Consider the following 27,214-nt stretch of genomic DNA (forward strand, 5'->3'; position numbering starts at 1 on the left):
CAGCAGCAGCAAATGCTCCTGAGAGGCCATGTCTTATAAAGAAAAAAGTGTCCATTGAATTTGGCTGCAGGGATGTTGGTGGTGCTGATGAAGAGAGTCATGCCAAGGGTGGTGGGATAGCAGCGTGGGATAGATATGGCAGGGTGAGTCATAAATATCCTCTCTTGTGTTAAGGAAATTTCTTTTTATTCCTAGCCTAGTAAACGTGTTTTATAACTGGTAGTGCAGGGGACTTCCCTGGTGGTCCAGTGGGTAAGACTCCACGCTCCCAATGCAGGGGGCCCGGGTTCGATCCCTGGTCAGGGAACTAGATCCCACATGCTGCAATGAAGACCCAACGCAGCCAAGATAAATAAATAAATAATAAAATAAAATATTTCGGGGCTTCCCTGGTGGCACAGTGGCTAAGAATCCATCTGCCAATGCAGGGGACACGGGTTTGAGCCCTGGTCCAGGAAGGTCCCACATGCCGCGGAGCAACTAAGCCCATGCGCCACAACTACTGAGCCTGTGCTCTAGAGCCCATGAGCCACAACTACTGAGCCCGCAAGCCACAACTACTGAGCCTGCGAGCCACAACTACTGAGCCCGTGAACCACAACTACTGGGCCCGTGGGCCACAACTACTGGAGCCCATGCATCTAGAGCCCGTGCTCCACAACAAGAGAGGCCACCACAATGAGAAGCCCATGCACCGCATCGAAGAGTAGCCCCTACTTGCTGCAACTAGAGAAAGCCCGCGTGCAGCAACGAAGACCCAACGCAGCCAAAAATAAATAATTAATTAATTAATTAATTAATTTTAAAAAGACACTATACACTGTAAAAAAAGAAAAGCTACACATATAACTGGGAGTGCACTTTAAATTTTATGGAACATGTTTGGGCGCTTATCTATATTACTATATGGCTTTTCTTCTCTTTTCTATCATACGGCCTATTAACGTGATGATATTAATGGATTTCTTAATGTTGAGTCATTTTTGAATTCCTGGAAGTAAACTCTACTTGGTCATGGTGTATTATTACTCTAATTCAATACACTGCTGGATTTAATTTGCTCATTCTTTTATTTATAATTTTTGTGTCTATCTTCACATGTGAACTTGGCCTGTGGTTTTTCCTTTTTTTGTACTCTCCTGATTGGGCTTTGGTATCAGGGTTACGTGAACACAGAAAATGAATCAGAATTTTGTTCATCTTCTGTGCTTGAAGCATTTTGTATAGTACAGGAATGATCTTGAACATTGAAAAAAAGAACTTACCCATAAAACTCTCTGGGCCCTGTGCCTTTTTCTAGGGTAGGATTTTATAGCTTTCAGTTGGCAACCTGTTTATTGACAGGTTTAGATATTCTAGGTCCTTAAGACAATTTCCAGATACATATTCAGTTAAACAAGACCTTTAAATTCCATTTAATCAACAAATATGTTTCAATTCCTATTATGTTCCAGACTCTAAAGGTAGATATATTTCAAACTGAATCAGCATGTAGAATGTCTATGAGGAGAGACATTCAGTAAATTTCAGTCTCTTTGCTTTCCTCCCTCCTCCCCGACTAGGGATGTCACAAATGACAACACAGTAGATATCCGTTGACCTGCACTTGCCTTATACACAGCCACATGTCAATTCATACATATATCTATCCCTGTACCTACCTATTCATCCATCCATCTATCCACCCACCCATCTACCCACACATACATACATACATTCATTTGTACATACATATACACATACATACATCTACCCGTCCACCCACTCACCCATCTGTCCATTCAGGGCAACCACACTGAGTCTTTACTCTGCAACAGATACTGGTCTAGGTATTGGGGTCCATGGAGATATAAGCTAAGTGCTTAAGTGCTGGAAGACCAAATAAAGGATCAAAATGGCCCCAGGAGGCTACAATATGAATAGAACTGAACGAGATAAGATGCTGTGCTAGGATCCAGGGAACCAGGGGTCCAGAGTGGCAGACTTGAGTGACTGAATTCGAGGTGGGCCACCCCACCTGAGCAGGGTGGGTAGTTTTCAGCTCCTGCTTGGAGGAGGCAGCCTGGAGAAGGAGAGGTCCAGGGTCCCAGGTGAGAAGCCCCCTGGGGGGTAACTGCCCCCGACCTGGGCATGCCCTCAGCTCTGCTGTCCCTGTTACCCTTGAGTTGACACACCAGGTTCCTCCTTCACTACGATTGTCTTGAGGGCAGGAATGGAACCTTATCCGTCCGTGCTCCGGGGCCTTGCTCAGAGCCCGGCACCAACGTTTACTGGATAAAAGATGAGGGAAAGGAGGACCAATGGCTGGGAGGCAGTGCGCGCTCACGCGGTGCTGTAGAGAGCTGGGTAGGGCACTGCCTCTGCATGGGTCTGGGTTTCTTCCCCTCCCACTGAAGCTCCGCACCCAGGTCCCCGGCGGTGGGAGATGCCCCCACAGCCTCAGCTCCCACCTGCTGGAACACCTCAGCCCACGAGAGGCCTGGAGAGCCTTTCTTCCCCACAGCTGCCCAGCAGGGGCGAGACCCTGGCTGGGGGGCATCCCAGGCCCCTGGGCTCCAGGAAGGTGGGGGTGGGAGCGCTTGTTCTCACTCCTCCCCCTCACCGGCTCCGCTGAGAACCAAATCGCCTTATCAGAAACTCCCTCGAGTGACTGGTTAACCAAATAGCTAGAATTCCTGCTCAGAGGCACATCTGTTCCTGATCGAGGGGAGGCCAGGGATGACAAGGAGGGGAGGGGGGAGCTGAGGTACAAGGCCAGGCCTTCCCCAAATGATGCTCGGGCCAGACCACGGGGAGTGGGGTGCCAGCCTGGCAGAAGCGGACCGGATTGTCTCCAGGGCTGGGGGCAGGACAAGCCCCCTGCCTGCACCACCCGCCAACAGTGGGGAGCTGGGACCTGCCCACCAGGGTGGGAGGGAGAGGGATGGGAACCACCCCCCCGTGCACTGGCTCAGGGATGCTGGGCCACACCGAGCTCTTCCCAGTGGGCGTGCCTCCCCTCGGGGCTCTGCCCCCTCCACCCCCTAACGCACCCCCAACCCTCAGGCTCCAGCTGGTCCCACGCTTAGACCATCCCTAGAACGGCACCTGAGCGGCTTTGCTCGTGAAGACCCCAGGTCGTTCCGAAGCCGCCCATGCTCTTCCCTCTGCCCAGAATGCCCTTCCAGCCTCAGCGCCCGGCCAACTCCTCTGTGCCTTCGGTAGCAGGGTCTCCCCATCCAGGTGGTCCTCCTCGGGTACAGGGGTTCCCAGGGCGCCTCTGCCTCGCCCCCGCTGGTGAGACTGTGGGTCTGCCCCATGACACCCGAGCCCTCCGCCCAGGAATTCCTTCTTCGTAGGCTCTGGCCCGCCGGCCCCCAGCGCAGAGCACGAGATAACGGAAGGATGAGAGAGGCCTCGCAGGGAGAAGGCAGAGGAGGAGGAGACAGGCTGAGGCCGGAACAGAGGAAGGGGTGAAGAGGGAGGCTGTGAGGGGGAACTGCACACAGCCGTCAGAGTGGGACGGGCCAGTCCCTCCTCCTGGCCAGAGCACCTCGAGGCCTGCCTGGCACCCACCTCTGGGCTCCAGCGTGGGCCTGGCCCCGCCAGGGCTTGGGAGGAGCCCTGCCTTGCTGTCCCCCAGTCTGGGCTGGGACCGCCAAGCTCTACACCTGCCACTTCACGGACACTAGCCTGCCTGGGTGCCCGCCCCCAGGGCAGAGAATGTGCCCCCCACCGCGGGCTCCACGCTGAGCCGGGTGAGGGGACATGGGCCCTGGGCGTTAGGGCAGGGAGGAGCGGGGAGGAGGGGGTGCCGCGCAGGGCAGGCGGGTGATGGACCAAGTCCGGTCACCCCGCGGCTCTGTGCGAAGGGGTGGGAGCTGGCAGGCTGACAGCAGACTCTGGTGGGGGCTTCCTTGGAGGGGAGCCGCTGGGGGCAGCATCTGCCCCCTCCCCCTCTGGGCAGGCTTGTGCGGCGTCCCCAGTCCAGCTGGACGGAGGGGCGCCTCCAGCCCCCAGCGGCTCCCTGTCACCGACACCCCGGAAGAGGCAGCGTCCCCTCACCCCAGCCTGAGGAGCCCCCCACCTCGGCCAGGCCCCGCGCCCCTTCTGCGCGGCCGCCCATCGCGGAGGGCCCGGCCTAGGGCGAGGGCCAGTGTAAACAGATCGTTTCTGTCTGCCTGGGGGGTGGGGGTGGGGGAGCTGTCTTGAGCTTTGTTATGTTCTGAAAAAAAAGGCAAAAAATGTGGGTCACAAACCACAAACTGTTTTGCTTTCGGCATAACTGGCACAAACAGGCATTTTCTCTGTGGTTTCTGGCCGCTGAGGCCTGGGCTGTCTGGGGCTGGGGCGGGAGAGGCTGGAGGCTGCGCTAATGAGGCCAGAGGGGGCTGGGCAGGTAGGGGCCAGGCCTCCCGGGGTGGCCTGTTGGCCTGTGGCCCCCCGGGGCGGCCACACCTGTGCAGGAGTGCCAGCTGGGTGCCAGGCCCAGGCAGCCGGGAAGAGCGGGGACCCCAGGAGCCAGGACCAGCCAGGCAGGTGGACACAGGTTGCTGGGGGTGAGGCCTGGGGCCCAGGGCCACATGCGCGCTTGCCGAGGCAAGGAGGCCTGCCTCCGGGCAGGCGGGGTTCTCCCCTGAAGACCGAGCGCAGACGGGGCTGCGTGGCGAGGGGTCCTCAGGGGTTGGTATGATGGAGTCCCTCCCCACACCCTCCGGGGCCTTCTCCCCGGCTGGCTCTGCGCTGGGGGCTTCGCCGAGAGCTCCGGACAGCTTGGGAGGACCTGACAGCAGGCGAGATGATGCACCTGTGGTTACGGCATGTCTGGGGGTCACAGGCAGGGGCTGCATATGCCAGGCCGCTGTCTACACGGGAGGGGCAGCTCTGGACCCCAGAGACCCAGGAGCGGGGTGAGCCAGGACAGCACAGAATGATGGAGAGGGCATGGGGTGGGGGGGTTAGGGGGCCCAGGAGAGAGCAGCCAGCCTGTGTGAAGCCTGAGGGGTGAGAGGGTGGGGACCGAGACACGACCCACCGAGAAACCGGAGGGTGCCAGGTGCTTAAGATCCCAGGAAAGCTGGCCTGGGGTTTGCACTCTACCTAGTGGCCCACGGGAGCCATGGAGGGTCCTAAGGGGAGAGCAGCAAGCTATGGGCCTGCAGAGCAAGCTTGCTTAGTCGCACATGGAGAGTGTCTGGAGCAGAGACTGGAAGCAGCGTCCAGCTTCCAGTGGGCCTTGGCGACCGACTGAATGTGGCGGGAGGGGGCAGAGGACCCTGGAGCAGGTGTGGGGTGGTGGCCATGAGCGTGCTCTGGTCAAGGGTCTGCAGCACATTGAGGCAGCCGAACAGGCCCCAGCAGGTGCCATGCTGCAGCTCAGGTGAAAACACCAGGTGGAGACACACATGGGGTCAGCAGCGGGGAAGCAAGTCCAGTGCCTCCAGCTTAGCAAACTCAGTCTCCTCCCATGGCTCACGGTCAAGCCTTGGTGTCCTCCCGCCCTCCCCCTGTCCTCTTCACTCAGCAAGTGGTCGGGGGACCGGAACACACGGATTGCTCCTGAGAGGGTGCGCAGGGCAGGCCTCCCCGAGGGGGTTGCAGTTCAGCACCGGGTGATGAGGGCAGGGCCCAGGTGGATGCCGGCAGGGAAAGGGGTCCAGACAGAGGCAGCCCGTGCAAAGGCCCTGAGGCAGGAACATGCACGTGTGTTCAACCAGCCCAGCGGTGGGTGGGCCAGGGTGGCCTTGCAAGTCATCGCGAGGACTCGGTTTGTCTCCAGGGAAGCCAAGAGCAGAGGTGGGACCTGGTCTGATGTTTTTTTTAATTTTATTTATTTATTTAATTTGGTTGCACCGGGTCTTATTTGTGGCAGGTGGGCTCCTTAGTTGTGGCATGCAAACTCTTAGTTGCGGCATGCACGTGGGATCTAGTTCCCTGACCAGGGATCGAACCCAGGCCCCCTGCATTGGGAGCTCGCAGTTTAACCACTGCACCACCAGGGAAGTCCCTGGTCTGATGTTTTAAAAGACCACCTGGGCTCCGCTTGGAGGTCAGAAGTGGAGACGGGAAGGGACCATGCTGAGGGGAGGTGCGGGCGTGGCCACCTGCTGGGTTCACTGCAGTGCCCTCGGCCTCTGGAACAGGGCCAGGCAGAGGAGGTGTGCCCTCGTGTAACTCGTTTCCTCAGCGACCACAAGCTGGGTGGCTTAAAACTATAGAAATTCATTCTTTCTCAGTCCTGGAGGCCAGAGGTCTGAAATCAGTTTCACTGGACTCAACTCGAGGCGTCCAGGGCCAGGGTCCTTCCAGAGGCTCTAGCGGAGGGTCCTTCCTGCCTCATCCGGCTTCTGGGGGCTCCTGGCTTGTGGCCGCATCCCCCCAATCTCTGCTCTGTCTTCACACGGCCCCTCCTCTGTGTCCTTTCTCCTCTCTGCCATGGTAGGAACCCCTGTCCCTGGATCTGGGCCCTCCCTAAATCCAGGATGGTCTCACCTCCAGATCCTTCACTTCGTCACATCTGCAAAGACCCTTTTTCCAAATCAGGTCCCATTCGCAGGGGTTTAGAACGTGGGCACGTCTTTTGGGGGAGGACACCTTTCAGCCCACCCCCGTGGATGCCCATAAATATTCCTTGAATGAATGACAATAGCCTCTGACCTCATCTCCCACACTTCCCCCGCGCCCCCCGCGGCAGCCCCAGCCCCAGCCCCGGACCCCCCAGGTCCTGCTTCACCCCTCCTCCCAGGAGACCCCACCCCCACCCTCACCTCCTGAGTCACTTTCTCCACGAGGTCTAGCCGCTGGAAAAAGCACCCCAATAATTCCCTCCGTGACACCCAGCCTGGGGTGCCCTGCACGTGGGTGCCCATCCACACGTGTGAATGAGTGGATGAGTGAATGGATGAATGGAGCCCCGGGGTAAGCTGAGAGCTTGCAGAGCGGGTGGAGAGACTGGGCAGATCCAGGGCACCTGGGACACGGCTGGGCCAAGCAGAGCGGAGTGGGGCCAGTGATGGCAGTGGGGAAGACTTGGGGCTAACTCAGGAGCGCCGCGGGAGGGCTGGCTGTGCCCTGGTCATGGCGGTCTTGGGGAAAGCAGGGTGGGGGCAGAGGCACGGGGGAATGCGCTGCAGTGAGGGTGAGCAGGCTGGGTGATGGGCCAGCTGGGAAGGGCAGGGGCTGCCCAGAGCTGGAGGAAGGGACACCCTGGCCCAGCATCCCAAGGGTCTCGGGAGGGGCCCCGGCCAGGGCTGCAGTGGACCTTTCGGGGGTGGGTCCTACCTGGGGTTGGCAGGAGACAGACTCCAACCTGGTCTGGGGGTGGGCAGGGCTGGGCAGAGGGTCCCGAGCTGGGTCCACACCCCAACCCCCCGGGAGTGTCTCAGCACCTCCCTGGTGGGGGGGCCCTCTGCCCCGCCCTGGCCCCCAGCCTCCCCTGAAGGGCCCTGGCTGCCCAGAGGGCCGGTGCACCCCCCCCCCAGCTCGCTCTTTCCCACTCTCCCCGCCCTCCTCATTCTTGATCCCGCCTCCTCCAGGCAGCTCCCCCCACCCCCTGGCTGAGTCCTCAGGGAGCGTGGGGAGCATGCCTGCCCCTGGGGACGCCATCCAGACCCCAGAGGCCACAGCCCAGCACCAGGCCGGCAATAAGTACCAGAGATGGAGTGAGCGGATTCAGGTGCAAGGCCTCCCCCAGCCCAGACAGAGGCTGAGAGCCCTGGGCGCCCACTGAAGGCTGCCCAGCCCCCGGGCACAGCCCACCGCCCTCTCCCCACTGGGCACACCTGCTGACCGAGGGCTTGGGGATAGGTGGGGTGAGGGGAGGGCCCGGGTAGGCCTCGAGCATCTTGGATGCCAGCCTCACTGCCTTCTGAGGAGCACGAGGGTCCTAAAGGTCAGTGGTCAGGGTGGTCTGGGCGGTGGAACAGGGCTGAGCAGGGGAGGGGTTTCCAGTGCCCTCTGACGCGGCCTCCATCTTGGGGTCACGGGGAGCCCCTCTGCGTGTGCAGGTGGGCACACAGGTGACATGAGTCCCCAGGTGTGGGTAGCCCCGAGTCCCCATCTGTAGCAACAGCTACAGTTTCCGGAACCTTTCAGAACCTGGCCCACGCCCTTCCCCCTGTCCCCCGAGGCTGGGAAAATTCCCTGGGGTTGACAAACAGCGAAGGCATTTTAGTCCTCATGCGTGGGCTCTTGGAAAAGCCCCCCGGGCCCCCCCCCCCCATAGCCTGGAACCCTGTCTTCGAGGATTTGGTCCCTGAGATGGTCCCAGAGCCTCCCGAGATCCACGAGAGTGGTGGCACCACTGGTGAGAGCTGCGGGCCTTCGGGCTGTTCTCCCTGCACCCCATCACTATTCCATGAGCCCTTTACACTGCCTTCACTTTTTCTCTATTTTGTTTTCCTCTTGCTTCTCTGATCGAATGAATTCTGCTGCCCTGTCTTTGAGTTCACAGATTTTTTTCTTCTGCTTTATCTAGTCTGCTGTTGAACCTCTATATTGAATCCCACAGGGGCCCAGAGGAGGTGTCCCCACCTCCAGGGTCTTCCTGCCCCCCCTTCCCACCTACCCTGCCCCCTCCCCAGGGCTCAGACCTCCCCTCCCTCCCTCCACCAGGTACCCAAGTGAAAAAGCAGAGGACTCAGAAGAAAATAAATTTAAATGCTTTATTGGGATTGCGAGCGTTAAAAGTTAAAGACAAAACCCAAGCTGTGGATTCTGCCAGAAATAGCATGTTAGGGGCAAGTGGAGGCGAACGCGGCCGCGGGATAGACCGGGCGGCAGGTGACACTCGGTGTTCTGCGCGTGGGGGTCCTCAGATGGTGGCGTAGAGACCCAAGAGGGGGTCCTGCTGAAGACAGCTGGGGGGACTCGGGGAAGAGACACGATGGAGGGCCACAACCAGGGCATGGAGGTCAGAAGGGGCCCGGGTCGGGATGGCGCTGACCCACAGAGAGCTGCTCACTGGGGGACACAGAGGAGCCTCGGCAGACGCCCCCAGAGCCCCCACCCGATCGAGGCAAACGGAACCCTGGGTGGGTGGCGTCTGGCTGAGTGGGCAGGTAATTTGGGGTGCCTCGAAGACAATTTGGATCTCAGGCCAATCTGTCTGGCTTCTCCGATTAAGACAATTTGGCTCTTTGGGCTTCTGTCCAATGGTCCAAATGGCCCACTCCCTGGGCGCTTGCCGGGGGACCCTCTGTGCCTTGGGTGGGCTGGCACGGACCGCCCCCTGGGTCGTGCCAGCCCCGTCACCGGGGCCCAGAAGCTTCGGGCCTCTAGACTGCTAGTCGGGCTGCCGTGCAGGGGGGCCGCACTGGGGGCAGAGGCGGGGGTGAGGTAAACCTCCCAGCCGCCCGGGTCCCTGCCGCAGCCCTAGGCGCTGAGATGGTGGCTGGGTCGGTACCGCCAGACCCAAGGGCCTCGGGGCCCAAGCGACCCCAGCTGTCCGACACACTCGCAGCTCTCCTGCTCTGCGGGGCTCGTGCCCTCCGGACCTCTCCTAGTGCCCGGCATCACCCCACCTGGTCAGCAGGAAGCCCCGCGGAGCTCCAAGCTTCCTGGGGCCAAGACGGGGCACTGAGGAGGCGGGCAAGCTGCCACCGAGGGGTGCGGGGAGGGCTCCCCAGGTGCGCGGAAGGCGGCCACCTGCTCCCGCCCGATGGAGCCCCTGGCTCACACATCTGTAGCCCCTTCCCCCCCGGCCGGCTGCGCCAGCCGGGGGCCCCACCTTGGTGGCCTCCGAGCACCTTCCTGACACCTGAAGAGACGCCTCCCTGACCCCTCCTCCGCCCCTCAGGACCCCCGGGGACCAGCCACCGTCCCCGGGGGCCAGGCCAGGCAGCGGCCGTCTCCATTCCCCTCTGACTTCTCGGGGGGCACAGTGGCCAGCACCCCCGCGGAGGCTCCACTCTCCACTCAACCCAAGCGACAGGGACAGGCAAAAATCAAACCAAGGGTGATAAATGGCGGAGGGCAGGACGGCGGCGGGCGCCGCGCAGGTGACGGGTGGTTGGCTTCATGCGTTCCTTGTCCTTGGTCACTGCCCCCCTGTTACACGGGGAGGGGAGTAAGTTTAATTTGGTACATGAGCGCATAAAAAGCTAAGGAGGGAATCAAAAAAAAAAAAAAAAAAAAGGAAAAAAAGCCCCAGGAGAAGCCAATTAAAGGGGGGAAATAGATCAATTGGCGTCAATTTGGGTTCCTGATTCGATCTGTAATTCTGCACGTCTCCTCGTCAATCCTTCCTCCTGACCGTGTTGTCCAAACCTTTGCTGGACCACTTCCTACCCCAGAGCATCCCCCCCCCCAGCCCCCACTGCCCCCCCACCCACCCCACCAACCTCCAGACTTCCCACACTCCCCATCACCCTTGCCAGCCTCCAGGGGGCCCTCGTTTCTGACAGGCTCCCCCAGGAGGCTGGCAAAGATGACCCCTAGGTGTGCTGGGGGGGTCCCCAGATCTCGCAGGAGCACACCTAGGGGGTCAGGCGACGTGGCAGGGCATGTCTTGCTCGGCCACAGCCATCTCCAGTCCGGCCAAACCCGTTCCTCGCTCGGCACGATAGTAGGTGCGTGGATGCCAGTGGGGTCTGGGGGCATCGGGACTCTCACTGCAGGTGCCGTGGGGTCAGGACGGGTGCCGAGAAGGAGGGGGGATCTTCCTCATCTCGGAAAGATGGAACCACCCGCGCCTGAGCCTGGGACACACACCCTCCCACCCTAGGGCGCATCCCAGGGGACCGGAGGGGAGCACAGGACGTGAAAACCTCATTGCAGGGCAGCTTAGAGAAGAATTTGGGATGGAATGCGGTCTCATCTGCACGATGCTGGGTTTGGGTATCCCACATATCTGGGTCTGTGTGCGTGTGTGTGTATGGATGCACGTGAGGGTTGTGGATGTGTGAGAGCTTGTGTGGATGCGTGTGTGTGAGGGTGCGTGTGTGCGAGGGAGTGTGTGTGTGTGTGTGTGCCCATGCAGGGTTGCGTGTGGGTGCGTGTGCTTTCAAAGGTGAGGATTCAGACGTAAGATTTTGGAGTATGTGGGCGTTTACGCCAATTAAGTTTTATCTGCGCGAATTCGGGTTTTCTGTTCCGTGCACTGCTCCTCGGGTCTTGCTGGGCCCCCCCACAGCTCCATAGCGGTCTCAGTGATGGAAACGAGGGGGAGGAACAGGTTTGGGTCTTTGGTGTCACACTGCCAGAGCCCAGCGAGGGTTTGGTGAAGGAGGGAGATGGCTGGCGAGCAGTGACAAGCCTACCTGCAAATTTGGTGCCTTCCTTTCTCTTGGATGGTCAGCTCACAGCCAATTGAAGTCCAGGTCCGAAAGGAACGAGAAGGAAGGGTGGGGGCCAAATTCTTTTATTTTGCCAATTGTTTTGAAGCCAATTTATTTTTAGTATTTTTTTTCAGCTAATTGATTTTTTTTTTTTAGGGTTTTCTGGAAAGCTAGTTAGCTTTTCCGGTGTTGCTAAGAAGCCAATTCATTTCAAGGGGGCCGACACGTTTGTGATTGCAATTTTGGTTGTGTAATTTGGGGGTAATTTGGGGGTGACAATTTGGAAGAGAGAGCTAAAGCCAATTGGTTTTGTACATTTTTAAAGATTTTGTTGTGATTCCCTTAGCCCGATGGAGGGGGCCGAGGAGAGACCAGCCTGACGTGGGGAGGTTGGGGCACGGGGGCCAGGTCGGGGGAGCCCGCAGACAGGACGGTACAGAGGTTTCAGAGGTGGGACCTGATGGAAAGGTCCCGGTCAAGAGGAGGTCACGAGTGGATGGTGCCACTTTGCAGAATTACGACAATTTGGCTCACTTCCGATGGCCGGACGCCTCAAGAGAGGCGCCCCCGTGGGCGGCGGGGTCCTGGGTGGGCAGGGCGATCAGGGGACGGTGACGCTTGGCCTCTCTGAACACCTCCAGCTCCTTGGCGAGCGTGCGACCCCGGCGGGCTCGCAGGAGGGCAGGCAGGCCCCTGCGCAGGCGTTGGGCGGACTGCTTCCAGGTGTCATATTGGAAGAATTTGCCCACGGGGTATCTGGGGAAGTTGTCCTGAGAGGGGAAGGGCCGGTCAAGGGGTGCCTGGCCCCCAGCCCCTGGCCCCAAGCCACCCAGGCCCCGGGGGGACATCTGGGCAACCTGCTGGGGGCTGTCCCTAAACCTTCCATCGTGCCTGACGTGTGACAGGTCAGTAACTCCCCCAGCTTCTGGCCAACGCCACCACGGGGGTGGGGGGCACGTGGCAAACATGTAAAGGACTCCCTAGCCGCGCTTCCAGCTAAGGAGCTGCCACGCCCTGGTCCCCTGGCTTAGAGGTAACAGCCTCGACGGGCTCCACAGAGAGGGGAGGGTCCCGGAGACCCCGGTTTCCCTCACAGGGGCCGGGCCGTCCATGGGCTCAGAGCTGGGGGCCGCCCACGGGCCCAGAGCTGGGGTGCCGTCCACGGGCCCAGAGCTGGGGGCCGTCCACGGGCCCAGAGCTGGGGGGCCGTCCACGGGCCCGAGCTGGGGGGGCCGCCTTACCGGAAGCACGGTCGGAGGGGTCGACACGTCCCTCTCGGACTTGGCGGGGGTGGCGCAGTAGGTCTCCAGCAGGGCCAGGTCGCAGCTGCGGAAGCAGCACTCTTCCACGATGCCACGGCTGCGGCGGTTCACGCGGCTTGCCGGCCTGCCTGGAAGTCCCACAGGAGGAAGGAAAGGGCACGTCAGCACCAGTGCCCCAGGGGGCTCCCCAGGGTTCCTCCAGCCAGCCCCCCACCCCTGCCCTTGGGACAGGATGCCGGTCACCTTGCAGGGACAGCCAGCCTCGGCCTGGAGGGGAAGAAGAAAGCGAGAGGGGGGCGCGCAGGGGCCCCAGAAAGGAGAGAAGGGACAGCGGGTGAGCGCGCTCCAGGACCAGCCCCCTGGCCTCTCGGTGCCTCCCTCGTCGTATGTAAAGTGGGCACGGCCTCCTGGTCCACCACCAGGGGCTGTTTGGAAAATGCACGGGGCCCGGCCCCACATCCTGGGATCCCAGGGTCCTGACCCAAAGGCCGACTGGGACCCAAGTGCCGTCCCCGAACCAACCAGGAGCCTGGGTGCCTGCGGCCCTAGAGACGCCGCCGCGACAGGTAGGAATGGGAGGAAGAAGGAGAAGACGGGAGGAGAGGAGTGAGGACCTGCAAAAACCACGCCCTCCTTTCTTCCCGTCCTCCCCCTCCCCTCCGCGCACAGGCTCCACACTCAGCTGCAAGGAATCCGCCATCGCTGGGGGGGGGGGGGAGGGGAGCCCCTAGTAAGGGGTCCAGGTGCAGGGTCAAAAGGGCTGGGGGCTCAGCCCAGCCCTCCTTGCAGGGAAACCTGGTGCCAGGGGGCCACTCCCCGGGCAAGGGCCAGCCAGCACCAGACCGTACAGTGCCATCTCCTGCCCCCAAACGTGGCAGGAGAGAGAGGCCACAGGAGAAGCCAGGGCAGGCAGGGGCCTCAGAAGCGTCAAGAAGCAGGAAGGCTTTTTAAAGAGAAGCTTTGACATGCCAAGACGGGCATTTACGGCCCATTTCAGAGGGTGGGTAAGTAAAGGCTGCAGAAGAAGATGCCTTGTGGTGGGTGACGGGCTGGTTACGACGAGCCTTACGGCCATTGCCTGCTTGCCCCGGCCATGTCCCCACCCACACCCAGCCCTGAGCGGTGTCTGGCTGAGCCCAGGGGGAGCACACACTCCCTCCCCGCTTGAGGGTCAAGAAACTGCCCCCCAGTTTCTCCTGTCATCCAGATGGACACTCTCCGGAACTCCCCTGACCCGTCCTACAGTTAAAGAAACTGAGGCCCAGATTGCTGGGAAGCGAGGGCAAGAGCCCACACCCCGAAGGAGAGGTCACCTCCAACGGGGGACCCGCCCTGCCACACCGGGCACAGGGGCAAGGGAAAGCGGAGGTCTCCATGTGCCCAGCCAGCTCCCGCAGGTCGGGAATCAGAGAGGAGGGCGAGGAACAGCCAAAGCACTCGGGCCAGCAGGCGGGCACCCTGCATTGTGCCCTGCCCCTCGGGTGCGGATCCCACCCAGCCCTGGGGGCCCCGGCGGTCCCCTCCTGTGGATGGAGCCCAGCGTCCCCCCAGCACGTGGGGCATGCACACTCACGCCACCAGCAACATGTGCTTTTATTCTTACTGGTTTTCAACCCATTTGATTCCATTTGAAATCTAACCATCCACGGGTATCTGCCCGTTGCCAAGATGTGGGCAAAACGTGCGGGGAAACCAGTGCCCGCAGCCCTGCCCGTGGGCAGGTCAGGGAGAAGCAGGAGGGAAAGGGCTGCCTCCCTGCGGGGAAGCCCGGCCTCCAGCCCACTCTGCACCCCACCCGCACCTGCCACTTAAGGTCTGGTCCCCCTGTAGATACCACCGTCCACTCTCCCTCCCACCTTGAGTCATGTTGCAAGAAATCAGGGAGTGCGGGCACCGCCCAGGCACACTGTAAGTGCCTAATAAATGTGGACTGCAAGGGCGTGACCGCGCTCTCAAAGTCTCAGAGCAAGGGCCCCGGGCTCATTCACCTCCGAGGGGCCTCCCTGGGCCCGACCCCCAGGCCAGGTATCCTGAAAGACCTGCAGAGGTGTCTGGCATGCGGTAAGGAGGACGCCAGCATCTATCGAGCACCAGCTGTGTACACCCCTCCGCCCTTGCCCCGCTGAGCTACTTACTGAAGTAGAAGCCGCGGTCCCCGCAGACAAACTGGAGGGTGTCCACCAGCTCCCCGCCGCACAGAGTCTCACTGGGGCGGTAAGCAGCATAGCAGCACGAGGCGAAGGCCAAGAAGGCGAGCAGCACCAGCATCGACTTTCCCACTCGGATCCCCATTGGTGTCTGCGGGTGGAGACAAGAGGCGTGAGCCCGCCGCCCCGCCACGGCCAGGTCCAGGCCTCTGCCACTGCCCGCCAGCCACGGTGTCCCGAAGTGCTGGCCCCGCCAGGGGATGAGGGCCTGCTCCCTTTGGGGACACTAAGCCCAGCCATCTCCTAATTTAAAGTCCAGTTACAGTTTTAAAGCATGGCTTTCTCCTTAATCTTAATTGTTTTAACTACAGAAGAACAGGCGCTTTCACTGCTGAGGCAGGCAGGATGCAGAACTGCCCCGCGCGAAGGGCTGTGTGTGGAGCACATCTTTGAGGGGCACCAAGTGCTAGTCGGTAATTTCACGTGGGGATCGCTGCCCCCATCGTTACTACTGCAGGGGCCCAGCCACACCCAGAGCTGCAGGGGCCAGTGCTGGACACTGGACCTGGCCTCCATCCTATGATGTCATGGGGGCGGGGCCGGCACAGGGCAGCGGCCACTCCTCGGGCCTCCCAGCGCCAGCCAAGATGGCAGACAGCCCCACCCCAGCACAGAACATGTGCATCCCAGAGGACCAGCTAAGCAAGGGTGCCAGGAGGACCAGCCTCCCTCCCAAAGCAACAGGGGGCTTCTGCTGGGCCAGCACCACCCTTCTCCTTCCCGCACTGCCTTTCCCGCCCTCTCAGTCTGCGGCTGAGCAAAGCCTGGGTCAAGGGTCCGACGGTCAGCACGGCGGTGCCAGCCACGCTCCCAGGAGCCTCCTTCTCCTACATCACTTAGTCCCTCGACTCCAGTCTGCCCCGGGCACCCCAAACACACATAAAAGCCAAAAGCCTCCTTTCCAGGCCTCGCATCACACTACCCAGGGCCAGGGACCTCAAAGTCCCTCCAGGACCACCAGACCCTCTCCCCATTTGGGGTACCAAACCCTATCCCAGGAGCTGGAGAGAACAGGCCGGGCCACCTGGAGGCCAGACCCTAGCTCCCTCAGGGTACCATCTAGAAGGAGAGGCACGTCTCAAGACACACCCCTTCGCAAGGCTGTGTGGCTGCAGACCTGGGGCAAGGGTTAACCAGGTCCCCTAAGGAGTCAGGGGGCTTGAAAGGGACCTTGACTCCTCTTTAGACACAGCAAGCCACCCCCGCCCCTCCAAAAGGTGGAAGCCCCCCAGGCAGGCAGCCCCAGCCTGCCCTCTGCAGGCCCAGGTATGAGCCCCCTCTGGGGGGACAGTCACGGCCGGGTGCTCCTGAGCCCCGTGGCACCCGCAGGCTACCCTAGTAAGGGCCTGGGTGGAGCTGCCCACGTGTGTCCCTCTTAGGCTGTGCACCCAGTGAGCACAGAGGCGCCGAGCAGCGCGCCCCTCGCCAGCCTGGAGCAAGGCTGCTGCATGCTGGGCCCAGGGGAATTTTGATGCAATAAATCGTGTAGGAAATGAGGGACTGAGGAGGAAGCAGTCTCGCTCAAGCTCCTGACGAGCAGGGCCAGCTCCACGGAAGGTCGAAAGCGCCGCCTCGCTCAGCCCACCTCCTCCTCCCTGCACCAGACCCCAGCCTGTCTCCCGCCACCCCAGGGCCGCACCCCCCCTCCGAATTCTAAGAACAAATTTGGCCAGCTAGGGAGTCGGTGCCGTCCGAGCGGCAGCTCCATCCTTCTGCAAGCCCAGCCACTTAGTGTGGGGTCCAGTGCAGGACACCAGCAGACAGCAGAAGACCAGACGAGAGGCATGCAGCTGTGCGGGCCAGGTGAGCAAGCGGGCAGAGGAGGGAGGGCAGGGGTGAGAGGGCAGAGGCAGAGAGGAGGGACGAAGGGCCTGAGTGAGAGGCAGCGGGCAGGGGCCAAGGGGCTGAGGCCGGAGGCGCTCAGCAGCCGGCAGGCCGGAGCGGGAGGGCAGCGGGGTCCTCGCTCAACAGCCCTGGTTACCTGCAGCTGGACAGGAGGCTCGCTGGGGCTGGAGGAGGAGGAGGATGAGGAGGAGGAGGAGGAGGAGGAGGAGGAGGAGGCTGGAAGGCTGCCTCGGAGGAGAAGCTAATGTCCAGTTTGCAGGCTGGTCAGTGCCTCAGCTTTTATGTCTGAGACGGCTCCTCCCAGCCCCGGCTCCACCCTACCCCCACCCCTCTCCCTGCTGACCACTCCCCCCGCCCCCTTTGCTCCCGCCCCCTCCCTCCTTCCAGCCATTCCCTTCTCTGCGGCACCCCCAGCCGCCTTCCCCACCATCTCTTAGCAAAGAACGGGGGCTGGGGGGCTCATCCTGCACCCCCAGCCCATCTTGGCACCGGGAAATGGGGGGGGGGTGCAGGGAGGGGGGCTGCTTTCCACCTCCTTGTATGGAAACTTCCATCTGCCCACTGGGGCAGGGGCAGTTACCCTCTCTGGGTTGTCCACTCCTGCCCTTTTGAGCCCTGCACCAGGCCCTCTCTCCAGATTCCTGGCTGACAATGTTGGGGACAGAGAAAGGGAGGCTATAGGGGGGTGCGCTGCGAATGCGGTGTCTGGCAGGACTCTTTTGCCAACTCGGCCCCCCTCGCTCCATCCTGGCCCCGCCCACCCAGTTTTCCTCTCTCGGTCTTGCTGGCACTGAGTCAACATACCAGGGTGGGTTTCTGAGATTTGTGCCCGTCCTCGTTGCACTGCCCCCCGCCCCCGCCCCCGCGGCACAAATCACAAACTTTCAGCAACACCCCCTGCACCCGCAAAACGACCAGGAAGTCGCCTTGCAGACAGCTCACACCTCCCTTGGCACTTCCCAAGTCCCCACCCCCGCCCCCCCCACCCCTCGCCCCCTCCTCCGCGGCACAGGGCAGAGCGCGGGGTTTGCGACGCGGAACGTGACCGACAGCCCCCCACCCTGTCTGCCCCGGGCCCAGCCGCCCCGCCCGGCCCGGCCCGGCCCGGCCCGCACGCAGCTTACCTGGAAGCCGGCGCAGGGGCCGCCCACCTCCCTGCTGCGTATTGCAAACCGAACAGCGGGCGTTGGCCCTCCTGCCGGGCACTCCTCTGCCAGCGCCGCTCTGGCCGAGTCGCGGGGGCCGAATGTGCGACGGGGCAGAACGGGGGGATGGCTTTTTTGGGGGGGTGGGAAACTCGTCTGATTGTTTGGGGAGGACGGGCTGTCTGCGGGCTGGGGCGGGCCAGATGTTGTACTTTTAGGGGGGGAAAGGGTATCGGGAAATGAGGTCAGCTGTTGTATCAAGGATAGAGAGGGGCAGAGATAGTGAGAGAGACAGAGTGAACGTGAAAAGGGGGGGGGCCGAAGAGAGGGCGAGAGAGAGAGAGAGGACAGCGAGAGACGGGCAGGCGCACAGCGGGAGAGAACAGCGGAGAGAGAAACAGAAAGCGTATAATTAATCCACTTTGGGACGGCGAAGGCGAGAGGGCGGGCGTGGAAGGGGAGGGAGTTGGAGGCAAGGAGCTGGGGGGGGGCGGGAGGGAGCAAAGGGAAGGCTGCGGAAGAAGAGAGGGGGCCGGGACCAGAGGCCGGAGAGGGGACGGGGAGCGCAGAGAAGCGAGGAAAGGGCGCAACGTCGGGGGCCGGGGAAGGTGCTGAGGGGGGCGGAGCGGAGGCGTCACCCGGGCCGCGGGCGCCCAGCTCGGTTTGGGCCGACGGAGCCCTCGGCCGTCGCGAGCCCGGGCCTCGGGGGGGCGGCGGTGGCGGCGCCGGGGCCGCTCGGGACGCAGCGAGGAGGGGGAGCGGCCGGGCTGCGCGCCGGGGAGGGCCGGGAGGGAGCGCGGGGGATGACAACGCCGGCGGCCTGCGAGCCGGACTGCCTGCGGGGGGGACCGCCTCCTCGGGCGAAGCGGGACGGGCGTTGAGGTAGATGAGGAGGAGGCGGCGGGGGATCCGCAGGCCGGCGGAGCGCGACCCCGCCGACGGCGCCCGAGATGGGAGTCAGCAGCGTGGCGGCGGACGGCGTCGACGCGGGGCCGCCAGCCGGGTGGAGGCGCTGGCGGGCCGAGCGCGGGCGGGCGTGGGCCAGGAGGCGGGGGCGGCCGGAAGGGGGGGGCCGGGGGCCGGCCTGGCCTCACGCAGCTCCGCCGGAGAGCAGGCGAACTCCGGGCGCCAACGCCCGGCTCTTATAGCCGCGCCACCCCGCGGCTCGGCGCCCGCTCGGGCCCCGCTGGCCGTGCGCCCGCGCCAATGGGCGCCCGCGGGGCCCTCGCCCCGCCCCCGGACCGCCCTCGCAACTCGAGCCAAGGGCGGGGGGCGGGCTTGGGGTCCCGGGGGGCGGCGGTCGGGGGTGGGGGCTGTGGGGTGCGCGGGGGCGAGATTGGATTGGGGGCAGGGATCGGCAGAGTTCGAAAGAAATCCCGAATCGCCATTCTAAAGCGTTTGGGGGCCCCGTCTTAGGTTCCGGGGTGCCAAGGTCCCCGCATTAGTGCACGGGGGACGCGAGGCGACCAGGGTGGGCGGCGTCACATGCCCTAGCGACGGCCGGGTCCCCGCGCCCGGCCAGGGGGCTACGCGGCGAGGGTGCCCTGTCGGAAGGCGGGCGCAGGTGGCTCGACACTGGGTCGGGGGTCCCCGAGTGCCGCTGGGATGTGCAGGGGAAGTGGGGAGTCCCTGGGCGCGGGCGGGGCGCGCCGCCGCCACCTGCCCGAGCAGGCGCAGCACCTCGAGCCGCAGCCGGAGCCCGAGCGCCCCCCGGTGCCGCGCGGGAACCGGGGAGTAGCCTCGGCGGCCGCCAGGTGCGGTACGTGGGGAGGGCCGGCCGGGCCAGGACCGAATCTGGGCCAGGCATGGGGCCGGCCCGGGCTGCGCCTGCCGGGAGAGAAACGAGCAGGGCGGGAAACATCGCTCAAATCCTACCTGCATGACCGGGCTCACCGGGGTGCATCTAAGCAGCTCGCCTTTGGGGCCCACCCAAAATATCCGGATAATAGTTCCCCCGTCCTCAGTGCGTTGGACTTGCGTAGACTCGGGTTCAGCCCCAGGGGCCACCACGATAATTTGGGGGTCTGGGGAAACCATCTCCTGGAGAGTTTGGACGATGTAAGAAGTCGTTGTGATTTTTACCAAGTCAAAAACCACGCACAAGCCCCCGCGCCCCGCCCGCCCCCAGGAGCCCCGGCCGCCAGCGCCCCTCCGAGGGGAAGGGGCCGCCGGCGGCGGAAGCCCGCGCCCGGCTCGCCCCCTCGCTCCGCCATCAATCACGTCGCCCGCGCTCGGCGCGCGCCTCCCGGAGTCCTCCGCCCGGCGGCTGGAGGCGCCGCGCCGCCCGAGCCGGGTGCGCCTCTCCTCCGCGTCCCTCCTACACTGCGCCCTGCCTGCCCCGCTGGGGGGCCGCCGAGGCGCTTTCCCCACGACCGTGATCTTTGCAGAGAGCAAACGAAAGCGGCGCGGGTTTCAGGGCGCCCGGCCCAGCGAGCGCGGCCGCCGAGGGGCTAGCCCGCCGCAGGCTCCCGCGCCCCGCGCCGGTGTCCCCGGCAGCCGCTCGGGACGGCGGGACGGCGGCGGGTGGGTTTGGGAGCCGGGCCGGGACGCGAGGCGGCGGGGAGCTCACCGCGAGGCTGGAGGCCGGAGGCTGCGTCCGCGGGCGCGCTAGGAGCCGAGGCAGAGAGCGAGCGCTCTGCAACGGGCGGTGGACGCGCTGAAGGTGAGCGAGACCCCGGGGGCAGTCCCCAGTGTCCGGGGGCAACGCCCAGTCCGTTGGAAGACCCGGGGACAATGCCCAAATTTGGGGGAAACTGGGGGCAATGCCCAGTCGTTTTCCTGGACGCGGGAGAAGCACTGCCTACGTCCTGGAGGACACGCTGCCGGGCCAAGTGTGTTTGGGGAACACAAGAGAAATTTTCCAACTCCGAGGAGCTCCGGGGACTTCGTAGGAGACGCAGAGAGGCCCAGAACCAGTGCCCGTGGTACGCGGGATTGGGGAAGCTGCAGAGACTGCGGCGGGGCCGGGAACAATGCCCAAAGGCCGGGAACGCAAGTCAGAGCCGCCTGATTTGCGGGCGAGAGAACGAGTGTCCTGAAGTGGGGACCCAAGGGAGGTTGCGTCCGTGTGGGGAACTTCGATTCATGTCTAAATTCGAGACTCCAGAAAAAGAGTCCGAATCTGAGGACCGGGGAGATGTCTCCCTGCAACTGGGGGACAAGGGAGCCGCGTCTAAAATGTGGGGACCCCAGCATCTGGGTCAGCACGCTTGTGGGGGGTCCCACTTTGTGGGGAAGTAGGTTTGGGGATGACCCGAGGAAAATGCTCAGCGTGAAACTTGGGAGAACCCCAGAGGCGTACTGTCTAAAACTGGGGGAAGAAAAACAATGGACACATTTTGGGGATCTAGGCAAATCGTCCGTGCGGTGGAGAAGAGTGGAGATTAATTTCCACAACTTAGAAATTCAAGTTAGTGGCCTGGACGCTTGCAGCACCCAAGGAAAGTAACTTGCATAATTGCTGTGGCTTTTGAGAAAATTCTCAATGTCCTTTAGAGAATCAAGAAACACGATCTAAATTCGGGGCAACCTGGGGTGTGATCAGGACATTTGAAGAATGCAGAAAATCAATGTCCTTTTATATGTTAATTTTTACATTGGTTTTAATTAGTTTATTTTTGGTGAACAGGAAAAAAATATATTTTCCTGGGCACTGCCTGCATTTGGGGAACCCTAGTAAGACGTGGCCCAGGTTTGGGGGATCCATGAAAATTGTTCAGTAGAGATTGGTACCTAAATTTCAGGGAACCTGGTTAGTAGCAAGGAAGCTTGTAGGACGCGGCCTATAATACCTCGGATTTCCAGGACCCGGGGGATATTTTTCGGTATCTGGGCAATTTCACTTTGGGAGGCCTGTGGAAAATTGCCTAAATTTAGGGGGACTCGGGGCAAGGATCATAAAGTCAGGGGACCCGTAAATCAATTTCAAAAAAAAAAGTTCAATTCTTTTGTGGAGGGGGAAAAAAAAATCTCAGTTTATTTTGGAGGGCTGGCAGACAGTATCTCAATCTGGGGGCCCCAGAAAAATCATTTTTGAATCTGGGAATCCAAAGAAGTTCTTCAAAGTCCTCAGGAGAATTGAGGGCCAGTATCTCAGTTTTAGGGGGAAAGGATTAAGAGTTCCTAAGTGGTGGGGCCTGAAGAATCAGCGCCTGAAGTTGGTTATCTACAGGGGGGTTGCAGTGTCTGGGAGACCCAGAAAATGTCGACTAAATTTGGGGAGACTCAGTGGGTGCCTGGGATGCTTCGGAGCCTAAGAAATCAGTGCCTTTCTGTGACAGAAGTGTAACATTGAATGTGTTTGGGGGGCCTGGAGGGCAATGCCTAATGTTGAGAGCCCAGCGTGTCCAAATAGAGGAAAGGGTCCAGTGTTGGTTGGCCTGGGATTGGGGATCAGTTCTGAGTTTTAGAAAACCTGGATTCTTGTCAGTAAGCTCGTGGGGCCCAGGGAATTTTTTAATATTCAGAATGTTATGAGGCGGAGAAAATATTCAGAATATTTGGTTACTGGGACACTCAAAAGAGCTTGGTATAACAAGATATAGGCTCTGTGAAAGAGTTTGTTTTGTGCGTGGTTTGACCCAGGGGGACCTGGGAGATTTGTGATTTGGAGGAATCTGCCTGTTCCACGATCACAATTGAGCACACCTTGGATAATTGCTCCGTGTGCTTTCGGGGCCTGGGTAACAGTGTCTAAATTTTAAGGAACCTGATTAGTGGCAAGGAAGCTTGGAGATCCCCGGAAATGAACGCCCCATATCTTCATGGCCCACCAAAAAAAAAAAAAAAAAAAAAAACTGGGGGGGGGGGACCAGAAATCAATGCGTTTTGGGGACCAGAAATCATCCTCTCAATTTTGTGGAACTCACGAGATCAGAGCGCAGACTGTTTATGATTCAGAAAGGGGGGATCGGCGTGCTTTGGGTGTAATGCCTAAATTTTGGTGGAGGTATGGGAAGCAGCGTTCAGACTCTGAGGGTCCCGGGGAAATGGCTTAGTGTGTTGCGGAGGTGGGGGGGGGTGCCTAGGATTCTTTGTGGAAAATTTGGGGAACCCAGGGTGAGGCCAATACATTTGTGGAACTCAGCAGATAATGCCCCGAACTCTGGTGAACCAGGGGAACAGGGCTTCAGTGTGGGGGGCCCAGAACAGGGGTGGTAAGCTTGGGAGCCCCTGTCGTCCAAAATTACGGGGACACAGGAAGAGAGCTCCACTTGTTTGGGAATGATGCCTAAATGCCAGAAAAACGCTGTGCACATTCTGGGGAGACAGGCGAATTGGTCAGCCTGACCACAGGACCCAGGGTTAATGTTTAAATCTTCCTGAATAGGGTTTGCCACTGTGTAACTCTGCAGAACCTGGGGGTGGGGCTGGGGGTATATAAAATTGTGAAGAGCCTGGGAGAAAGCACCCAGTGAGTTTGGGGACCCAGGCCAGTAGTGTAAACCTGGGAAAGCCAGTGGGGGTTATGCGTTTTCGGATCCCCAGAAATTAATGTCCAAAAAACCCCAAAACAAAACAAAACAAAACCCCTTGTGACCTGGAGAAATGTTTAATGTATTGGGGGGACCTGAGCAAGGCTTAAATTTGGAAGAGACCAGAAAATATAATGTCTGCGATCCGGAGGAGCGGGGAAGGTGCTGGGTGGGTTGGGACCCTGGGAATGGAGGGCTGCGTTTGAGAGGTTGAGCTCCGGGGCCCGGGGAAGCACCCGCCGCTGGGGATCCGCCGCCCCCGGGACTCGCGCGGAGCAGTGGCGCCCTCCCCGGGGGACGCGAGCGCGGGTTGCGCGGCGGCGGCGGCAGCTCCGGGGCTGGTGCGCGGGATTGCCAGGGGCGCCCTCCACCCCGGCTGGCACATCGCTTCTCCCGCTTTTGCCTCCTCGCCCCTGAGAGCGCTTCCTTGCAGAAGCCCGGGCGGGCGGGCGTCGGGGTGGAAGGGAGAAACCCGAGAGCCGCGGGGGAGCGATGGGGCGCTGCTCCCCCGGCGCTCCCGGGACTCGGGGCTCCCCGCTCAGCCGCCTGCGAGGAGGCCCGCGGGCTCCCCGCCGCCGCCGCGCCCCACGCGCTCCCGCGCTGCGAGCCTAGGCGAAGCCGCGGCCGGGCTGCCGCCGCGGGCAGGCTCGTCCCCGGCTCGGTTTGGGGGCCCGGGAGCACCCCCGGCGGCCACCCCCTGCTCGCCCCGGCGCTCCGCGAGCGCCGTCCGGGCCTTCCCCAGCCCCCAAACGAGAGCGAACCCAATTTTGTTTTGGTAATGCGGGAGAGTAGAAGGGCTGGGGAAGAGGAGGAGAAAGTGGGGGGAAGAGATGGGGGGCAGGTCTGCACGGTGGCTGGGGGTCAGGGGTCTCCTTTCGTTTTTCTCTAAGAGAATTTTCATGAAAAGCCTCCCTCTCCGGGCTGTGAAAGCCTAGTTCCTTGAAGACAAACCCTGAACCCTACCCAGCCCCAAGGCCCTGGCGGGAACTGGGTCACCCCCTCGGAACTGGGCAATGTGGGAGGTGGGGGACAGCCACCCCAGGGGCATCTGTGGGTTGGGGGCGCTGCCAGAGAGGGGGTGCTGCTGGGGGCAGCAGAATGACGGGGCCCCGGGACCGGTACGCCGGCCGTCGCTTGTCCCCGCTGTCACCCCACAGAGGGACCCCAGCTAGAAGGGGGGGCACCTCAAAGCCTGACACTCTGGAAAGGCAGGGGTTAATGCCATTGGACAGGTGTGGGGACTGGGCAGGGCTGAGGCAGCCCTTTCACAGGAGCTTGGCAGGACAGGGAGGACACCCCCCCACCTATGAAAAAAAACAGCCCATTTTCCACCCAGAGCCCAAGGCACGTGGGGAATGTTCCCCCTTCAAATTCCAGTCCGTATCAATCACCCCCGTGTCCATTCCAAGAACATCTGGCCTGTCTCGCCCCCCCCCCCCGCCCATCACTGCCCCCCTTCCCCCCTCCACCAGCCTTCTGCAGTCCCCAGCGTCCCTGGCTTTCAGGCCTATGCCTATAGGAGGGAGGGCGAGGACGGAGCCTCCAGAAGGGAAGCCTGGCGTCGTAGCTCCCTATTCTGTGGCAACTTGTAAATTTGGGGGCGAGGAGTATTTTTAAGTGCCTGTCTGCGGACCCGGCTGCCTGGGATCCCAGAGCAGATTTCAAGTCCTGGATGAGGGCCTCTGCTGCCCTTGGCCCTGCTCTGGGCTCCCCACCTCTCCTCCAGGCCTGCCTCCCAGGCTGGGGGTGGCAGAAGGCTGGGACGGGTGTCAGTGGGGCCGCCTGGGCGCACCCCTGCCAATGGCCCTTGGGTGAGCCCCTCCCCTGCTTTGTGTCCTGAGCAGGCGCCAGCCCTGGAGAAGCTGCCGCTGGTGCTTGCAGACCTGGACCTTGGAGGTAAGACGGCTGAGGCCACCTTGGGGTGCCAGGCTGGGCCATCAGGGCGAGGGGGAGGGGGGCAGAGATGCACTTCCTCCCCGTGAGGGGCTGCCTGCTGAACCCTCGCCTTATTTAGTCACGAGTTCGGCTAAAGGGGCAGGGTTGTCGGGGGCAGATCCGGGTCACTGCGGGGCTCAAAAAGGGCACTGGCCGCCCCCAGCCAGGACCAGCCGCCCAGGTCGCCCCGACTTCCGGCCCCCCACGGTAGGAAGGGACCTGTCAGCAAGCCTGGCACGTCGTGGGGCTGGGGTCTCCCCCAGCACAGGGCTTGGCTGGCAGGAACTTCAGCCCCAAGCGCCATTCCCCCCCACCCCTAACGACCGCCCCGCCTCCCACCGTAGTGCTCCAGCCCTGCAGCAGCCCTGGCCGCCCCTCTAGATCTGCACCATACCGAGAATAATCATCCCAAAGAGAATAATCATCCCCCCAAAGATTCGGACTCACCCCAGCAAGCCCAGCCCCTGCACCCAGGCCCGCGGCTCCGATGCTCCTGCTTTGCCGGTTCCCTCGCTCCCGCCCGCCCTGCAGCCGGCCTTTCCCACTCCCCGGTTTCCTCCCCCGGCTCTGGCTCCGAGCTGGCCGCCCCCCCCCCTCCCTGGGACCAAGCCCAGCATTTTACAAACCCGGCTCGTTCTCCGGGAGTCCCCTGAGCGCCCCTCCTTCACCCCCCCACAGGGCACCCGCCACTGGGGGCAAGGACCCTGCCCTCCAATCTAGGAGGGACACCCGCTTCGGCCAGCCCAGCTGGAAGCAGGGGACCCAGGCCCCAGCTGGAACGCCAGGACCCGACGGCACAAGCCACCCAAGGCACAAGGCGCCACAAGCCACTGATCAATAAACCAAAAGTCAGAAGTACGTATGGGTCGGTGCGCGGGCACCAGGGGAGGGGACCAAGCAGGCGCTCTCGGGAAGGACCGAGGCGCTGCCACTATTGTACTCTTTTATGTAGTGTCTGAACTAAAGACACCTTTAAAAAGCATTCTTGGTTTCTCTCTCGGGTGGGCAGACCAGCCTGCGAGGGGGCACCTGCTGGGCCCCCCGCTGCAGGCCCTGAAGAGTGGCCTCTGTCGCTTTGGGGTCAGGAGCAAGCACATGGACCCACCCACCTCCACCTCCAAAGCTCTCCGAGAGCCTGGAGCAAGCACCCCTCTGGGGCAGCTTAGCCCGGGCCCCCACCCCGGTACCTGCTGCGTGAACCCTGCGGCCACCACCACGGAGCTGGCTCCAGAAGTGTCCAAGGAGGCTCTGGCCCCTGGGCCTTTCTAGTCACCCCCACCCCCCGGCCCCCACTCACACACAGGAAGCCCCGCCGGACTGAACACAATGGAATCATGACAGCAGCACTCAGAGTGCCTCTCCCGGCCTCTGGTCATACCTCACTTGTGCCTCACAATTCTCAACAGCCAGGAGGGCTGCGCCTGTTGCCCACTTTGACAAACGGGGGCACAGAGAGGTCAAGCCACTGGTGTGAGGACACACAGCCAGCAGCCCAGGGCAGGGAGGACTGGGTCTCACATGCCCCAGCTGAGCCCAGCTTTCCTGGCGTCCCCTATTCCTCCCCAGCGTATGAGTTTTTCCCCTGTGCCCTCCCCTCCTTCCCCCCTCCTCCAATTCTGTCCTCACCTTGACCCCCTCCCTGGCTTCTCCCCTAGGCTGCCCCCCTCCCCCTTCCTCTGTCCTTCTTCTACCAGGAGCTCCCCTCTGAGGACCATGCCGCTGCCCAGACTGCAGGGGGCCTGCTCTGCCCACACCCGAGCCCCCCAGGGACAGGGGCACCTGGAGCCGACCACCTGAATCCCAGATGGCAGCAGTGTGACTCTGAACACACCCCCAGGCCCTCTGAGCCTCCACTCCTTGTCAAAGGGGGGGATGGGAACTGAAACTGCCTGGGGGGCTCTGAGCACCAGAGGAGATCAGGCCCCTGTACAGAGCCTGCTGCACAGAGATCTGTACCAGGGGACGCTGGGTCCTGCCCTGGGAGTCTGGAATCACTCACCTCTGCGGGGCTGGAGCTGACGGCCGACTTCAGTTCTGAGCGGGTGGGGATCGCCTGGGCCACAGGCCGCAGCAGCTGACCTCCGGGCTGGG

The 27,214-nt window shown here is 62.0% G+C and overlaps 1 protein-coding gene and 1 long non-coding RNA gene across 4 annotated transcripts; one reads left to right on the plus strand and one right to left on the minus strand.

Annotated features, from left to right (window-relative positions):
• Positions 1 to 8,628: 8,628 nt before the first annotated feature.
• IGF2 (insulin like growth factor 2) lies at positions 8,629 to 20,365 on the minus strand. 2 transcript variants are annotated; one of them, XM_082340780.1, is made up of 5 exons: positions 20,284 to 20,365; positions 19,590 to 19,754; positions 14,653 to 14,815; positions 12,497 to 12,645; positions 8,629 to 12,025 (listed from the first exon to the last, which is right to left on the minus strand). In XM_082340780.1, exons 2-5 carry the CDS (start codon positions 19,749 to 19,751, stop codon positions 11,786 to 11,788), a joined length of 714 nt encoding a protein of 237 aa, XP_082196906.1. In that variant the 5' UTR covers positions 19,752 to 19,754; positions 20,284 to 20,365; the 3' UTR covers positions 8,629 to 11,785. The 2 variants fall into 2 exon arrangements, with proteins under 2 accessions (XP_082196906.1, XP_082196905.1); XM_082340779.1 differs by lacking the exons at positions 19,590 to 19,754; positions 20,284 to 20,365 and adding an exon at positions 17,694 to 18,669.
• LOC309605223 lies at positions 20,292 to 27,109 on the plus strand. 2 transcript variants are annotated; one of them, XR_014231298.1, is made up of 4 exons: positions 20,292 to 20,376; positions 25,033 to 25,084; positions 25,802 to 25,978; positions 26,818 to 27,109. It is a non-coding gene; the product is annotated as an uncharacterized lncRNA (long non-coding RNA). The 2 variants fall into 2 exon arrangements; XR_014231299.1 differs by lacking the exon at positions 26,818 to 27,109 and having other exon boundaries at positions 25,802 to 26,105.
• The last annotated feature ends 105 nt before the right edge of the window (positions 27,110 to 27,214 follow it).

Source organism: Balaenoptera borealis (genome assembly GCF_965194805.1).
Source record: "Balaenoptera borealis genome assembly, chromosome: 11".
Lineage (NCBI taxonomy): Eukaryota > Metazoa > Chordata > Mammalia > Artiodactyla > Balaenopteridae > Balaenoptera > Balaenoptera borealis.